The following is a 13,429-nucleotide window of genomic DNA, read 5'->3' as shown; positions in this document are numbered from 1 at the left end:
CACTTGCTTGATTAGAGTTACTCCTAGATACTTTACATTATTTATGGCTAACATGAAGGATATAGTTAGGCTAATTTCTTTCTCAGCATGTCATTTGTATGTAGGAGAGCTCCTGAATTTTTTGAATTAATTTTGTATCCAGACACTTTGATGAAGTTGTTTATCAGCTACAGGAGTGATCTGGTGGAATTTGGGGAGGGGGTCACTTATGTACACTATCATATCATCTGCAAATAGGGATATTTTGACTTCCTCCTTTCCAATGTGGATCCCCTTGATCTCCTTTCATTGTCTTGTATCTCTACTTAGAAATTCAAGTACTATACTGAAGAGATATGGAGACAGTGGGCAGCCTTGTCTAGTCCCCGAGTGTAGCAGATTTTCCTTGAGTTTCTCTCCATTTAATTTAATGTTGACTATTGCCTTGATGTATATAGCTTTTATTATATTTAGGCATGTGCCTTTTATCCTTGGCCTCTCCAGGACTTTAAACATGAATAGGTGTTGGATTTTATCAAATGGATTTTTTTGGCATCTAAGGAGACAATCCTGTGGTTTTTTTTCTTTCACTTTGTTTATATGGTGAATTACATTGATGCATTTCTGTATGTTGAACCATCCCCGCATGCCTGGGATGAAGTCTACTTGGTCATGGTGTATGGTATGTTTGATGTGTTCTTGGATTTTTTTTTGCAAGTATTTTATTAAGTATTTTTGCATCAATGGTCATAAGAAAAATTGGTCTGAAATTTTCTTTCTTTGTTGGATCTTTGTGAGGTTTAGGTATCAAAGTGACTATGGCATCATATAATGTGTTTGGTAATGTTCCATGAATTCCTATTTTGTGGAGTACTTTGAAGATTATTGATATTAGCTCTTCTTTCAAAGTCTGGTAGAATTCTGCGCTGAAACCATCTGGCCCTGGGCTTTTTTAGCTGGAAGAATTTTGATGACTGCTTCTATTTCTCTAGGAGTAATAAGACTATTTAATTTGTTTATATGATGTTGGTTAAACTTTGGCAATTGGATTCCATCAAAAAAATGTCCATTTCCTTTAGATTTTCAAATTTTGTGGATTATAGGCTTTTGAGGTAAGATCTTATGATTCTTTGTATTTATTCAGTGTCTGTTTTTATTTCTGATATTATTCATTTGGAAAGTTTCTCTCTGCCTTTTAGTTAGTTTGGCTAATGGTTTGTCTACCAGGCTGATTTTCTCCTGGAGCAGCTCTTGGTTTTGTTGATACTTTGAATTGTTATCTTTGTTTCTAATTTATTGATTTTCAGCACTGAGTTTGCTTATTTCCAGCTGTAAACTTCTCTTGGGTGTTTCTGCTTCTTTTTTTTTTCTAGGGTTCCCATATGTGTCATTAAGTTGCCTAAATGAGATGTTTCCAAACTCTTTATGAAGGCACTTAGTGCTATGAACTTTCCTCTTAGCACTGATTTTAATATGTTCCATTAATTTGGGTATTGTATGTTCATTTTCACTGAATTTTAGCAAGTCCTTAATTTCTTCCTTTATTTCTTCCCTGACCCAGTTGTCATTGAGTAGAGAGTTGTTTAGTTTTCATGTGTGTGTAAGCTTTTTGTTATTTCTGTTGTTGAAGTCCAGCTTTATTCCATGGTGGTCTGATAAGATACAAGGTATTATTTCAATCTTCTTGCATCTATTGAGGCTTGCTTTGTAACCTACTATATGATCAATTTTGGAGAATGTTCAGTGATGTGCTGAGAAGAAGTTATAATCTTTTGTGTTTGAGTGAACAGTCAATATCTGTTAGATCCATTTTATTTATGACATTAGTTAGTGTCATTATTTATTGGTTTATCTTCTGTTTCATTGAGCAATCCCTTGGTGAAAGTGGGGTGTTGAAGTCTACCACTATTAATTTGTGGAATTCTGTGTGTGGTTCCTGCTTTATTAATGTTTCTTTTGCTAATGTGGGTGCCCTGGTATTGGGGGCATAGACGTTCAGAATTATGATGTCATCTTGGTGAATTTTCCTTTGATGAGTATGAAGTGTCCTTCCTCATCACTTTTAATTAATTTTGTTTGAAAGTGTATTTTATTAGATATTAGAATGGCTCCATCATCTTGCTTTTTATTTAAGTGAGCTCGGAAGATATTTTCCCAACTTTTACCCTGCGGTAATGTCTATCATTGTGGCTGAGATGTGTTTCTTGAATGCAGCAGAATATTGAGTCTTGTTCATGCGTCCATTCTGTTAGTTTGTGTCTTTTTACTGGAGTATTGAGACCATTGATCCTGAGAAATATTAATGACCAATGACTGTTAAGTCCCTTGATTTTGATATTTGTTGTGATAGAGTGTTTGCGTGTTTGTCTGGTTATGATTTGCTACAGTGAAGTTATCTATTTCCTATGTCATCCTAGTTGTAGTTAGCCACTTTGGATTGGAGTTATTCTTCTAGTAACTTCTGTAGATATGGATTTGTATATAATTACTGTTTGAGTTTGTTTTTTCATGGAATTTATTGTTTTCTCCATCTTTAGTTATTGAAATTTCACTGAATATATTAGTCTGGACTGGCATCAGTGGTCTCTTAGGGTTTGCAAGACCTCTGTCCAGGCCCTTCTGACTTTTATGGTCTCTGCTGAGAAGTCACCTGTGATTCTGATAGGTTTGACATTATATGTTACTTGGCCTTTTCCCCTTGCCATTTTTTATTGTTCTGTACATTTTGTGTTTTGATTATTATGTGATGAGAGGATTTCCTTTTCTGGCCTATCCTATTTGGTGTTCTGTAGGCCTCTTGTATGTTTATAATGCATCTCTTTCATTAAATTGGGGAAAATTTCTTTTATGATTTTGTTGAAAATATTTCCTGGGTCTTGGAGCCAGACATCTTCTCTTTCTCTATTCCTATTATCCTTAGGTTTCATCTTTTTATGGTGTTCTTGATTTCTTGGATGTTTCATAGTAGGATTTTTTTTCAGATTCAACATTTCCTTTGATGGTTGCATCACATTCTTTTTTTATTAAACATTTTTATTTTTGCAAATGCAGTTATATTTTATACACAATAAACCACCTACAGGAAGAAAGCCATGAAACAATCAGGAACTATATAAATGTTACAATCTTAGTGTTTTGGCTCTTTGCATTTGACAGCCTTGAAGAAAATATCTTTCCTATCTTGGTGGGTCTAAAATTCTGAACGTAAATCAATTGTATCTTCTACATCTGATTTTCTTTGCTCCATGTCTTGAATTCTGTTACCAATGCTTACCTCTGTAGTTCCTGTTTTCTTCTCTAAGTTCTCTCATTCTGGCTTTCTTCTGTTTGCACTTTATCATTGTTTCCATTTTCATCTTCAGATCTTGAACCATTTTATTGATTTCCTTCTGATTGCTTGCATTTTCCTGAATTTCTTGCAATGATTTCTTCATTTCCTCTCGATAGGCTTCTTTCATGGCCTGTCTAAAGTCCCCATTCTGTTTGGCTGCATGTTCCTGTATTTGTATTTTTCCTCCATTATCATCTTCTTTATGAATGATTTGAGGTCATTTTCTTGTGCTTCAGTTGTGTTTGAGTTTCCAGGGTCTATTTCTTTGGGAAAACTTAGTTCTGGAGATGCCATATTGTTTTGGCTTTTCTTGTTTGTGTTTTTACACTGGCCTTTAGTCATCTTGCTGTTTCTGAGGTTTGGTGGTAGTTTCTGGTATCCTTTACTGGCCATTGAGAGTAGTTCATTGGTGAGTGTCTATAGGTCGACACTCCTCATCTGTGGAGATCCCTTCCCTGGATCGGGCAAGTGACCTTTGTTCAGCTGTGGGGAGACTTTGCTTCATACCCTGGCCTCCCCACCGGGCCAGCAGAGGCTGATGCTGGTGATCTGCAGCCCAAGGTTGAGTCTGAGAGAATGTAGGTACAGCCTGTTATCCTGCTTTTGCCTGGACTTTAGAGACCCTGCTTGAGGCCACTGGGCCCTTGGGGCCTTGGGGCCTTGGTTCAGTCTGCCAGAGAGTACAGGTGCTATAAACTGGCTTGTGGTGGTTGGCTCGATTTTGGTGCTTGTGCCCTTACCTGCACAGGCCCTGGGCACTTGGTTCAATCTGTCAGAGAATGTGGGTACCGTGCCTTAACTTGAGGTGTTTGGCTGGACTTTTGAGACCGTGTCCTTGGCCCCTGGCCCCTGGCACTTTCTGTGGAGTGGCAGTATGGTCTGAGGTCAGATACATCCAGTCTCCTGGATTCTCCCCTGGGACAGCAGATCCAGATGCTGGCACTTCATTGCCCACAGTTCAGTGCTAGCTACAGAGTCCAAGATATAGAGCACAGATATAGCTCATAGGCAGGTATGAGACCAGTCTCTGAGGACTGTGCACCAGTCCTCTGTGGACCAGTTGGATGGGCTGAGGCCAGACAAACCTATACTTGCCACTCGTAGACCCCTCTTATATAGGGCTCTCCAGGTCTTGTGGTCTGTAGCTCCTAGCCCCCTTCTTAGGCTCCTTCTTGCCAATCAGACACAGTGTATGATCAGGGCCACCATATTCCCTCCATCAATGTCACTTAAAATGTTTTGAGAGTCCTAAAATTACTTTAAAAAATTATTCCAAGGTAAAATATATTTACTCCTAAGTAATTGCCTAAACTTCATTTTAATCAATATATGTATTTAATTTTAAAGGGAAGTTAAGTTTTGTTTTAATTCATATTTCCTATTTAATATTAGTTATTATGTCTGATAATTGAAATAAAATTAACAAATAGAAAACACTACAAAATAATGCATTTTTCAAAATAAACAAAAGTATGTGTGGAGTTCAGAAACCATTTCCTATAAACCACTTACTTTGTGTCATTTATGTTTTCTAATTCTAGCCGATTTGATAGATCAGTTGAAAAATGGCGACACTTTCATTATGATATGAAGATATTTAATCAATGGCTGAATGAAGTTGAACAGTTTTTCAAAAAGACACAAAATCCTGAAAATTGGGAACATGCTAAATACAAATGGTACCTTAAGGTAAGACTTTTCAAATTTCCCTTTGTATATTATCTTTATATTGTAGTAATATTTTGAATATTTCATTACTGTAAATTTATGTAGACAATGAATGTAATATATAATTCCTGACTTTTTTGGTATTCACTATACATATTATATAAAATCACCATAACAAGTATGACTAGAAATTGTGCTATGAATGTTTTGTGAAAGGATGAGAGCATCTTCCTAGGCACTACTGCTCCATATGATAAACTCTGAAATGTAACTGCATCCGTGGTTCAGGAAATCATCTTAAGGCAGAGTATATTGTGGTTTAAGGTTCTCTCTCTCTCTCTCTCTCTCTCTCTCTCTCTCTCTCTCTCTCTCTGTGTGTGTGTGTGTGTGTGTGTGTGTGTGTGTGTGTGTGTGGCCTATGTTGGAACCTGTCCACAAGGAGCTGTGGTATACTTAGTAAAAATGTAGTTGCTACAAATATCCATCATGATAAAATTACAAGTCTATTTCCCTCAAGACAATTTGTGGTGATGTAGCAATATTTTTATACATCCTATTGACAAAGTGCCTTCTGAGACAGACCAGAGGCCAAAACAATGTCAAGTTAATTGTTAGTACTTATTGACTTTTTCTGGTTACGTTAATGGAAATGCAACATATGGATTATAACCAGGGAATCATTTAATTCCAACTTGTTGTGTCTTTTAATGAGCAGATAAAAATAATTGGATGGTGGAGTATATAATTTAGTTGATGAAATATATAGATTAGGTCTAAGAAATATGGTTTATTATGCAAAGTCTTAATTTTATTGTTGTTTTGTTGCTCATTATTCATTTTGCCATTTTCAATCAAATGGGCTTGAAATGTGGCCAATTTTAATGTATGAAAATACTAAGACAAAAATCAAAAAAGGGTGGCTCATTAAATAATTTAAACATTTCAAATTTCTAGATTCATTATGACATTAGACTTCATAATTATTCATTCTGAAGTGTTTGCCTAGCAAACTTCTTATGTTCAGAAATTGAGCATTGAAACACTTATGTAAAAGAAAGCTATCCAAACAAAAATATTTTATAGTTATATATGTATCAATCAATCTTGTATGTGCTTCAATTTTAGCATATGTTAAAAGGGATTCATTAATTTATGATCTGCTATCACATAAGAGATACAGTCTGAATAGCACCAACATGAATTTTGAACTAAGGAAGGATAATCTCACCTCTAATTTAAAGTATTCATAGTCATCATTAATATTCTGTTCATTTTCTTTGTGATTTTTCCCTGTCCATATTTTTGTATAATTTTAATGGTGAAGTTTATAATGACATTTTGTGATGTCTAACTTAGATTAATCACTTTTCTGTATATTTTTTATGAAATATAATTTATTGATATTTCTTAGATACAAAATTTGGGTTATTTTATACCTACTCTGTGTCTACTCTATTTGCCCTATACCAGCATGATTTAAAATACTGACTCAATAATTCCTAGTTTCTGTTATGAACTCAACCAACTGTGCATATTTTGGTTACATTTCATCAATGTGGTATAGCCTCAATATGAGTTCTATTTTAATGTATTATCTGGTAACTTCTAATTTTTTTAGGTGTTGGGAATGTAATTGCTAAATGCTAAATCATTTGTCATTCAAATAAATTTTCTTAAGTTATCTTCTGGAACCCATATAACCTAATTTGAAATAGCTTTATATTTATAGATTTTTCTTTTGTACACTATTATTTGTAAGTAGCTAATAATTTTGTCACACTACTGAGGTAAAAATCTGCTGTATACTCTATGCCCTTTGAATGATTTTTTTAATCTATAGTGGCTAGTGACAAATGTCCTAGTCAAAATTTAGTTCCTTTCTGTAGTCATAGTTTTCTCATAATTTTCTCACATATATACACTGTTTAGGACTTAAATGAAAATTCATAAATAGCTTCCTGCAGATCTTCCAAGTCCTTCCTCTTTATATTATTAGACTTTCTACTATTCTGCCTTCTAATATCTAGCCACTTTTGCCCCCTTGGTCTTTGAGATCCATCTTCTGTAACCAAATCATCTGGTGTTTTGAATATTTCCTCATCTTGTCTTATAGTATTAAAAAGTCTGCCAAGACAGGAGCGTGGGAAATTTAATTACTTAGGTATGTAATTGTTTCCATTCACTCTGTTGTCATAGTCCCTTTTCCTATGTTCAATGACTTCAAAGTCTCTCCTAGATATTATTTTTAATTTTATGTTTAAACGTGATGTAAAATCTTCTCTCTTTTATTGCAATCTGCCAAAAAATAAAAAAAAAGATTTTAATATTTTTCAAGATATTATACATGCAGCCCTACAAGTCACTCATGTGGAAAAGCCACTACTTCCTAACAGTGTAATTTATTAGTTGTAATTGGTGAATAGTTATCAATATGCTTCCTATTCAATTAGAGAAGTTGGAAACATTTTATTTAGTCAATTTCTTAACCTAAAAAGTAATAAGAGATTAATATAGACTAACTTTCCTGGGTTTATATGTTCCCTTAGAAAAGAAGATATCAATCTTACTGCAATGAGCATGATTTAATTATTTCCTTCATTAAATATGAAATCTGACTACTTTTGTAAGTGTATACATTAAGATTTTTGCATAATTTTCAATCTGAGTAAGGTCTTACTTAAAGAAGGTTTATTAAGACACATCCAATGGTATATACTTACCACACAGAATATTGTGGTAAACATCTCAGTTCTCTCCTTGGCTATGTTCACTGTTTTTGAACTAGGTAATAGCAATAAGATTATGGAAGAATGACATTTCTCACATTTATTATAAGACCTCATTATTACTTGTCACATGTAATGACTGATTACCCATATTTATAAAAGTAAAAACTTTTACTTAAATATTATTCTCAAGTACTGGAACAAAGGATAACCAACCTGGAAATGACATTAAATATTATTTCCACGAACTATGGAAACTTCTTAAAGTATAGCGCTTGGAGTAAGAACTGAGGAAAATCCCATTCATACAGAGATATCACCTGAGCTGACACTTCTGTCTTCTTGGTTTTCTATATAACAGGAAGAAATGTTAGTTGAGTGGTTTTTTTAAATATAAGTTAAAGTAAAGTAATGAAAATAATGTTAACTCACATGGTGTAACTATGAATTAGTGTGCCATCAATTACTTTGGATAAAAACAGGGATTTGGAAATAATAAAATGTTTAATGTTAAGATTTAGCTTGCTTTCAGAGAGACTAGAAAGAAATAATGTTTAAATCATAAGCTGTTGTTGAATGATATTGAATTCTTACAGTTGCCAGTAGAAACAATAAAAATCGCCATTAGGTTAAGTATTTGCAAGTGCTGAATATTCTCCCTCTTAATGGAAAAGTGTCCTCTTTGCTTTTATGGTATAATGCTGCTTAGTAAAACATTAAAAATTAACAACACCTTCTAAAGAATATTACCATGAATTTATGTGAGGCTTTGAATCTTTAAAAAAAAACTACATTTGAGTTCAGCCTTAGGAAGTAAAAATAGCAATGGGTTGTTTACATACAATTTTGTAGTTTAAATCAACAAATAAAAAATTAAGAAGCCATAGAAAGTGAAATAGCAATATTTTGTGCTTATATGAATTTATAACTTTTTTAAAGGTAAAATGTAATTTTTCAATGTTAGTTAGTTTCCTGGTATATTCTTCAATGCTATTGTGTTTTACTGCTTAATAACTTCAAATATATTGACATGCAGTATATTTATGTAAGTTGGGGTACATGAATTGAACTTAAAATGTGTAACTTGTTAAATTATAAATTTGAATCATTGTAATAGAACAATACTTAGAGCAAAATGGATTAAATGTAAATGTACTATATTTCAATATTTCTATCATCATACCATTAACTATCAAAATAGTTACAGAGTAGGATTCTATTCTGTTGTATCTAATAGAGAAAAACCTTTGCGTGAAATAAAAGGTATGCTACCTATATCTTGGATTTGAAGGAACAGAACAGAGAGAAGATTGCCATCAGTGTTAAGGACTAGCCAAACTACTCTTCATTTCACTTTACCTTGTCTATCAGTGATTGAAGGAAGCATTTTGTAAAGGACCCGATTTTGATGACTTTACATTCAAGGAGCACAAAAGAATTGAGGGAAGTCTTGTCTGAAAGTTTGAGGAAATGCTTCCCTGTTTTAATGGGATGCTTCAGAGTTCTCAGTCTTTTTCTGCTTTCTTGCAGTCCAGAAAGCCCTCTTATAGCAGAGGCAGCTACTGAAAAGCCACTGCCTTGTGTAGACTTGGTGGGTGGTAAATTAGTTGCATAGGTCAGTGACTGTATTTGCTACAGTGGATATGACTTCTATCTAGAATGGGCTTTAATATCTAATTAGACATATGAGCTCTTATATGAGTTAACTGGCACGCATTCTATTAATACAAATTGATTCAAACACTTTCTTTTTTAAAGGCATATGGTGTAAAAAGACTAAATTGGATAAAAAAAAATGCTTTGTATATAGTCAGTTTTACACTGCTGATTTTACCAGCTGGCTAGTGATTTTGATGACTTCTTAAGTATCATGCTGCTGATAGAAACTTTGATGGAAAAATCACTTGAGTAAATATTTCTGCCATCTGTTGTCCCTCATTGAGACCTCAGTGTTAAGAATAATTCATTTTATTGCTTGCCCTTTATTTTTCCCCAGCAGTAATAAAATTTCATTTCTTGGTCGCAAAATCTATCCTGTTTTCTGTAGCTAGAGGATATATACTAACACAAAGAAATCAGCAAGAAACTTTTCTGCTAGGGCTATTTGTCTCTTGTCACTTGCTTTAGGTTCACAGCAATGTATAAAGATGTGAATACACTACAAAATGAGTGTTTTAATATTATTACCTGGTAATGGCATGGAAAGTCAGTGTTTTAATATAAACGGTTAGGCATTTCATTTTTTTTATTATTCTCTCTTACAATCCATCCTAACCCCTGCTCATTCTTCCAAGTTGCCTCTCATACATCTCACCTCTCTCCCCAACATCCAATACTCCACTCTCCCTTCAGAAAAGAGCAGGCCTCCCAGGAATATCAACCAAACATGGAATAACAAGTTGCAATAAGACCAGGTACAAACTCTCATTTTATGTAAATATTGTTAGGTTTTTATTGCTACTTACAAAGTCTACTACAGCTTCTTGGCTCCCATGCATCTTTCCAGAAGTAGTAAATAACAGATTTATTGAGAATTTGGCACAGCAAAGAAATTCAGAGATGGGTTTTAAATCATATGGCACTCAAAAATAAGTGTATTAAAATAATTGGATAATGTCAGTGGCTTGTTTTTAAAGTAATGCTGTCCATCATAACATCTTTAAGATGAAAAATTGTTATACATTATTATAAAGAAGGAAGAACAATCATTGTAACAAACCATGGTAACCACAGCAGTCAAGAGCTACTTAAAATGCAGAAAAGCCTAGCTGTCCCTGAGGGATTCCCTTTCTTAGCTTAAGAAATTATCAAGACTAAGAGAAAAATATAGAGCACAGTAATTATATATATCAAATTGATAAAGCTATAAACTTCTCACATTAATATAGAAGCAGTAAGAAACAGAATTTGATATTTAATGAAAAATAAATTCATTTTCATGTGCATAATTTTCACACAATAACAATACAAAGATCATATCGCAGTAGTTTCTTCTCACACAGCATTTACTCCCTTCTAATGTCTCCTTCTGAATTTACTATTATTTTTTTCGTTCTTTTGAGAATGTTAACAGATACCAACTCCCCAGCATCTATGTCCCAAGATCATCTCTGCTTACTATTGTGCATTTTTGTGGATATTCCTGTTGTAATATAACTATTAAACATATATTTTGTAGAAACTGTGATTTTAAAGAGAAACCAGGCACCTATATGGGCAGATAGGAAGAAATATACACACAAGACTGATTTTTCTCTAAATTAGCCCCATTATATTCTTAATAATATTACTTTAAAATATTTGAGATATGCTTACATTCATGTTATGTATATTTTTCCATTAGAATGGAAATCTTACTTTCTTCCTCAACAATGCCTTAGTACATGAAACAATATTTATAAACATTTGCTTCATATTATTCTATAATGTGCGAATGCATTAGGGAATTATGCTTTCATGGCACTATATCCTTTAGCCAAAGACTCTTTTTTTCCCCTGCCATTATAACCTTACTTCATATAAAAAATATCTCACATTAAAGTGCTCTGACCACTTCCCAGCCCAGGAAATTGTCATATAGGCTGACAGTTTAACAATTTGATGGCTCCATTATCTAACACACTGTAACATACTTAAGAATTTTTCTACATTTATTTATGTGGAGGCCACAGGAAGTCTCATGCCACAGCATGCATGTGGAGTTCATAGAACAATTTACAGGAATTGATTCTCTCTTTCTATCATATAGTCCCAGATATCTATCTCAAATCTTGAGGCTTTCTGGTAAATTATTTTAACATGAGCCATTTCGTCAGCCCTAAAACATAGTGTGAATTCCCTAACTGAATAGAAATATTAATTGAGCCTACTCTGGACAAACCATACACTGCTTCCTGCTAGGAACACAGAAATTGCCTAAGAAACAGTTTTCCTTTAAAGAACTAATGGCCTCAGTATTCTAGTCTATCAATGCTAGGGCTCAGTGCAGTCCAATGTGCAGGCATTGCAAAAATCTGTTTGTTTTATCCCCACTAGTAATTTTTCATGACTCTTAATCTTTCTTAATATTCCTGCATCACACCTGAAATGCCCAGTTTCACGTGGGAAAACATTGCTTGGCAACTAGTATAATAAGTAATGTGAAAAAACAGCCCAAGGAAAGGGTAGTCTATGAAGAAAAAACACAAAGAGAAAGAAAATGTTCTAATATAGGTGTAAATTTTGAAAAAAATTATAAAAAGACAAATTATAGTATAAAAAGATTATTCAGGGTTGAGTGTGTTCAGGATGAGCTAGGCATCAAGTTGAATAGCAAGTGATAGTCATAATAATTGCTAATCTTCCTACTATACAACTAAATCATTTGTAGGAGCCAGAAACAAGAATTGTTTGCAAACACTATAATGAATAAAATGTGAAACCCTTATGAACTTGAAAGGCTATAATAGACAGAATTTTATTGGCAGCTAACTCATATTAATGTCCCCTGATAAAATATAATAGAAGAACTATGTAAAGACATGAGTAATGAAAAATAGTGGACATATAAGATACAAACATACTTTCATATAGTGGCATTTTCCCCTTTAGATTTTTATGGTCTCCTTATCATTGTCTATTTGTCAGTAGATGATTTTACTTTGTGAATTTATAGTTATTACAGTTTTGATTCTGTCTCCTTAGCTCAGTGTTTCAATTTACTTAAACTAGTTTTGAGGAATATTTCAGAGAAATTTAAATAAAAGGTTTATATGATGCCTGGGAATCTAGGATTTCATAAAATATAATGAGCTACTTAAGTTTATGCATAAATACATCATGTGAGACATCAGTCATGGTACTTGCAATGAAATTAATTTTACAATGTATAGTTTCTTAGTGATACTTTAAATTATCAACTTAATATTTTACATATAAATATCAGAGTAATCAAAGTATCAAATTGTGGAACAAAATCCACCTATCAACCTGCTTTTGGGAAAAAAGTTTTAATGAAATCTCACAACATTTCTTTATTGAGTTATGGTCTACCGCTACTTTATGACAGTAAAGGAATGACTGAATAAATAATTTTCCTCAAGGTCATATGGCCTAATTATGCCCATGGCATTAAATATGTAACTTTTTACAGAAAAAAAATGTTTGCTACCTAATTCTTTAGAAAACAGAATAATAAAATGTTAAAGTAAAAGATGAACTTTCTCAGTTATCTTGTAATTAACATTCCTTGATGTTGGCTATACATTGAAATAGACTTGGTCCATGTTCATATTTCAAACTGAAATTTACAGTTACAAAAATGTATGAAACAAAAGTGGTTTCTAATTTAACTCAAACTGGAATTTACAGTATTATTAGATGTGGTTGATTTCTAAGTTTTAATTGTATTACAACATGAGATTATACATTTTATGAGATAGACATAAGTTTCAGCATATGTTCATATAAGACAATAACCACATCAAGGTATTTAGCAAATCTATTGCCTCAAGCATTTGTGTTTTATGCCAGAACTTTCAGAATCTTCTAAAGATTTAAATCTGGTTATTTTTAAATATACAATAAAATGGTACTTAGCAAAGGCTTAACATTATATAACCAGAGTGAAATGGGCTGGGCAGTTTTGAAGAGCTTGGAGCAACTCTTCCATCAGCAGATATTATAGCAAGTCTACCGGGTCCCTGAAAAGTCTTAATGGGACACTAAATCAACTTATCATGATTAA

The 13,429-nt window shown here is 33.2% G+C and overlaps 1 protein-coding gene across 10 annotated transcripts in view; it reads left to right on the top strand.

Annotated features, from left to right (window-relative positions):
• The window catches only part of DMD (dystrophin), a gene marked incomplete at its 3' end in the record, with an annotated part of 2,106,393 nt that overhangs the window by 1,023,838 nt on the left and 1,069,126 nt on the right, over nt 1-13,429 (top strand). For all 10 annotated transcript variants that reach the window (XM_084788839.1, XM_084788837.1, XM_084788840.1 and 7 more), the window contains one exon: nt 4,852-4,999. In XM_084788839.1, the coding sequence (XP_084644965.1) occupies nt 4,852-4,999 (148 nt within the window). The remainder of the gene's footprint in view (nt 1-4,851; nt 5,000-13,429) is intronic.

The sequence above is a fragment of the Acomys minous genome (assembly GCF_964271855.1).
Source record: "Acomys minous genome assembly, chromosome: 7".
NCBI lineage: Eukaryota > Metazoa > Chordata > Mammalia > Rodentia > Muridae > Acomys > Acomys minous.
This window is presented reverse-complemented; position numbering and strand designations above follow the sequence as displayed.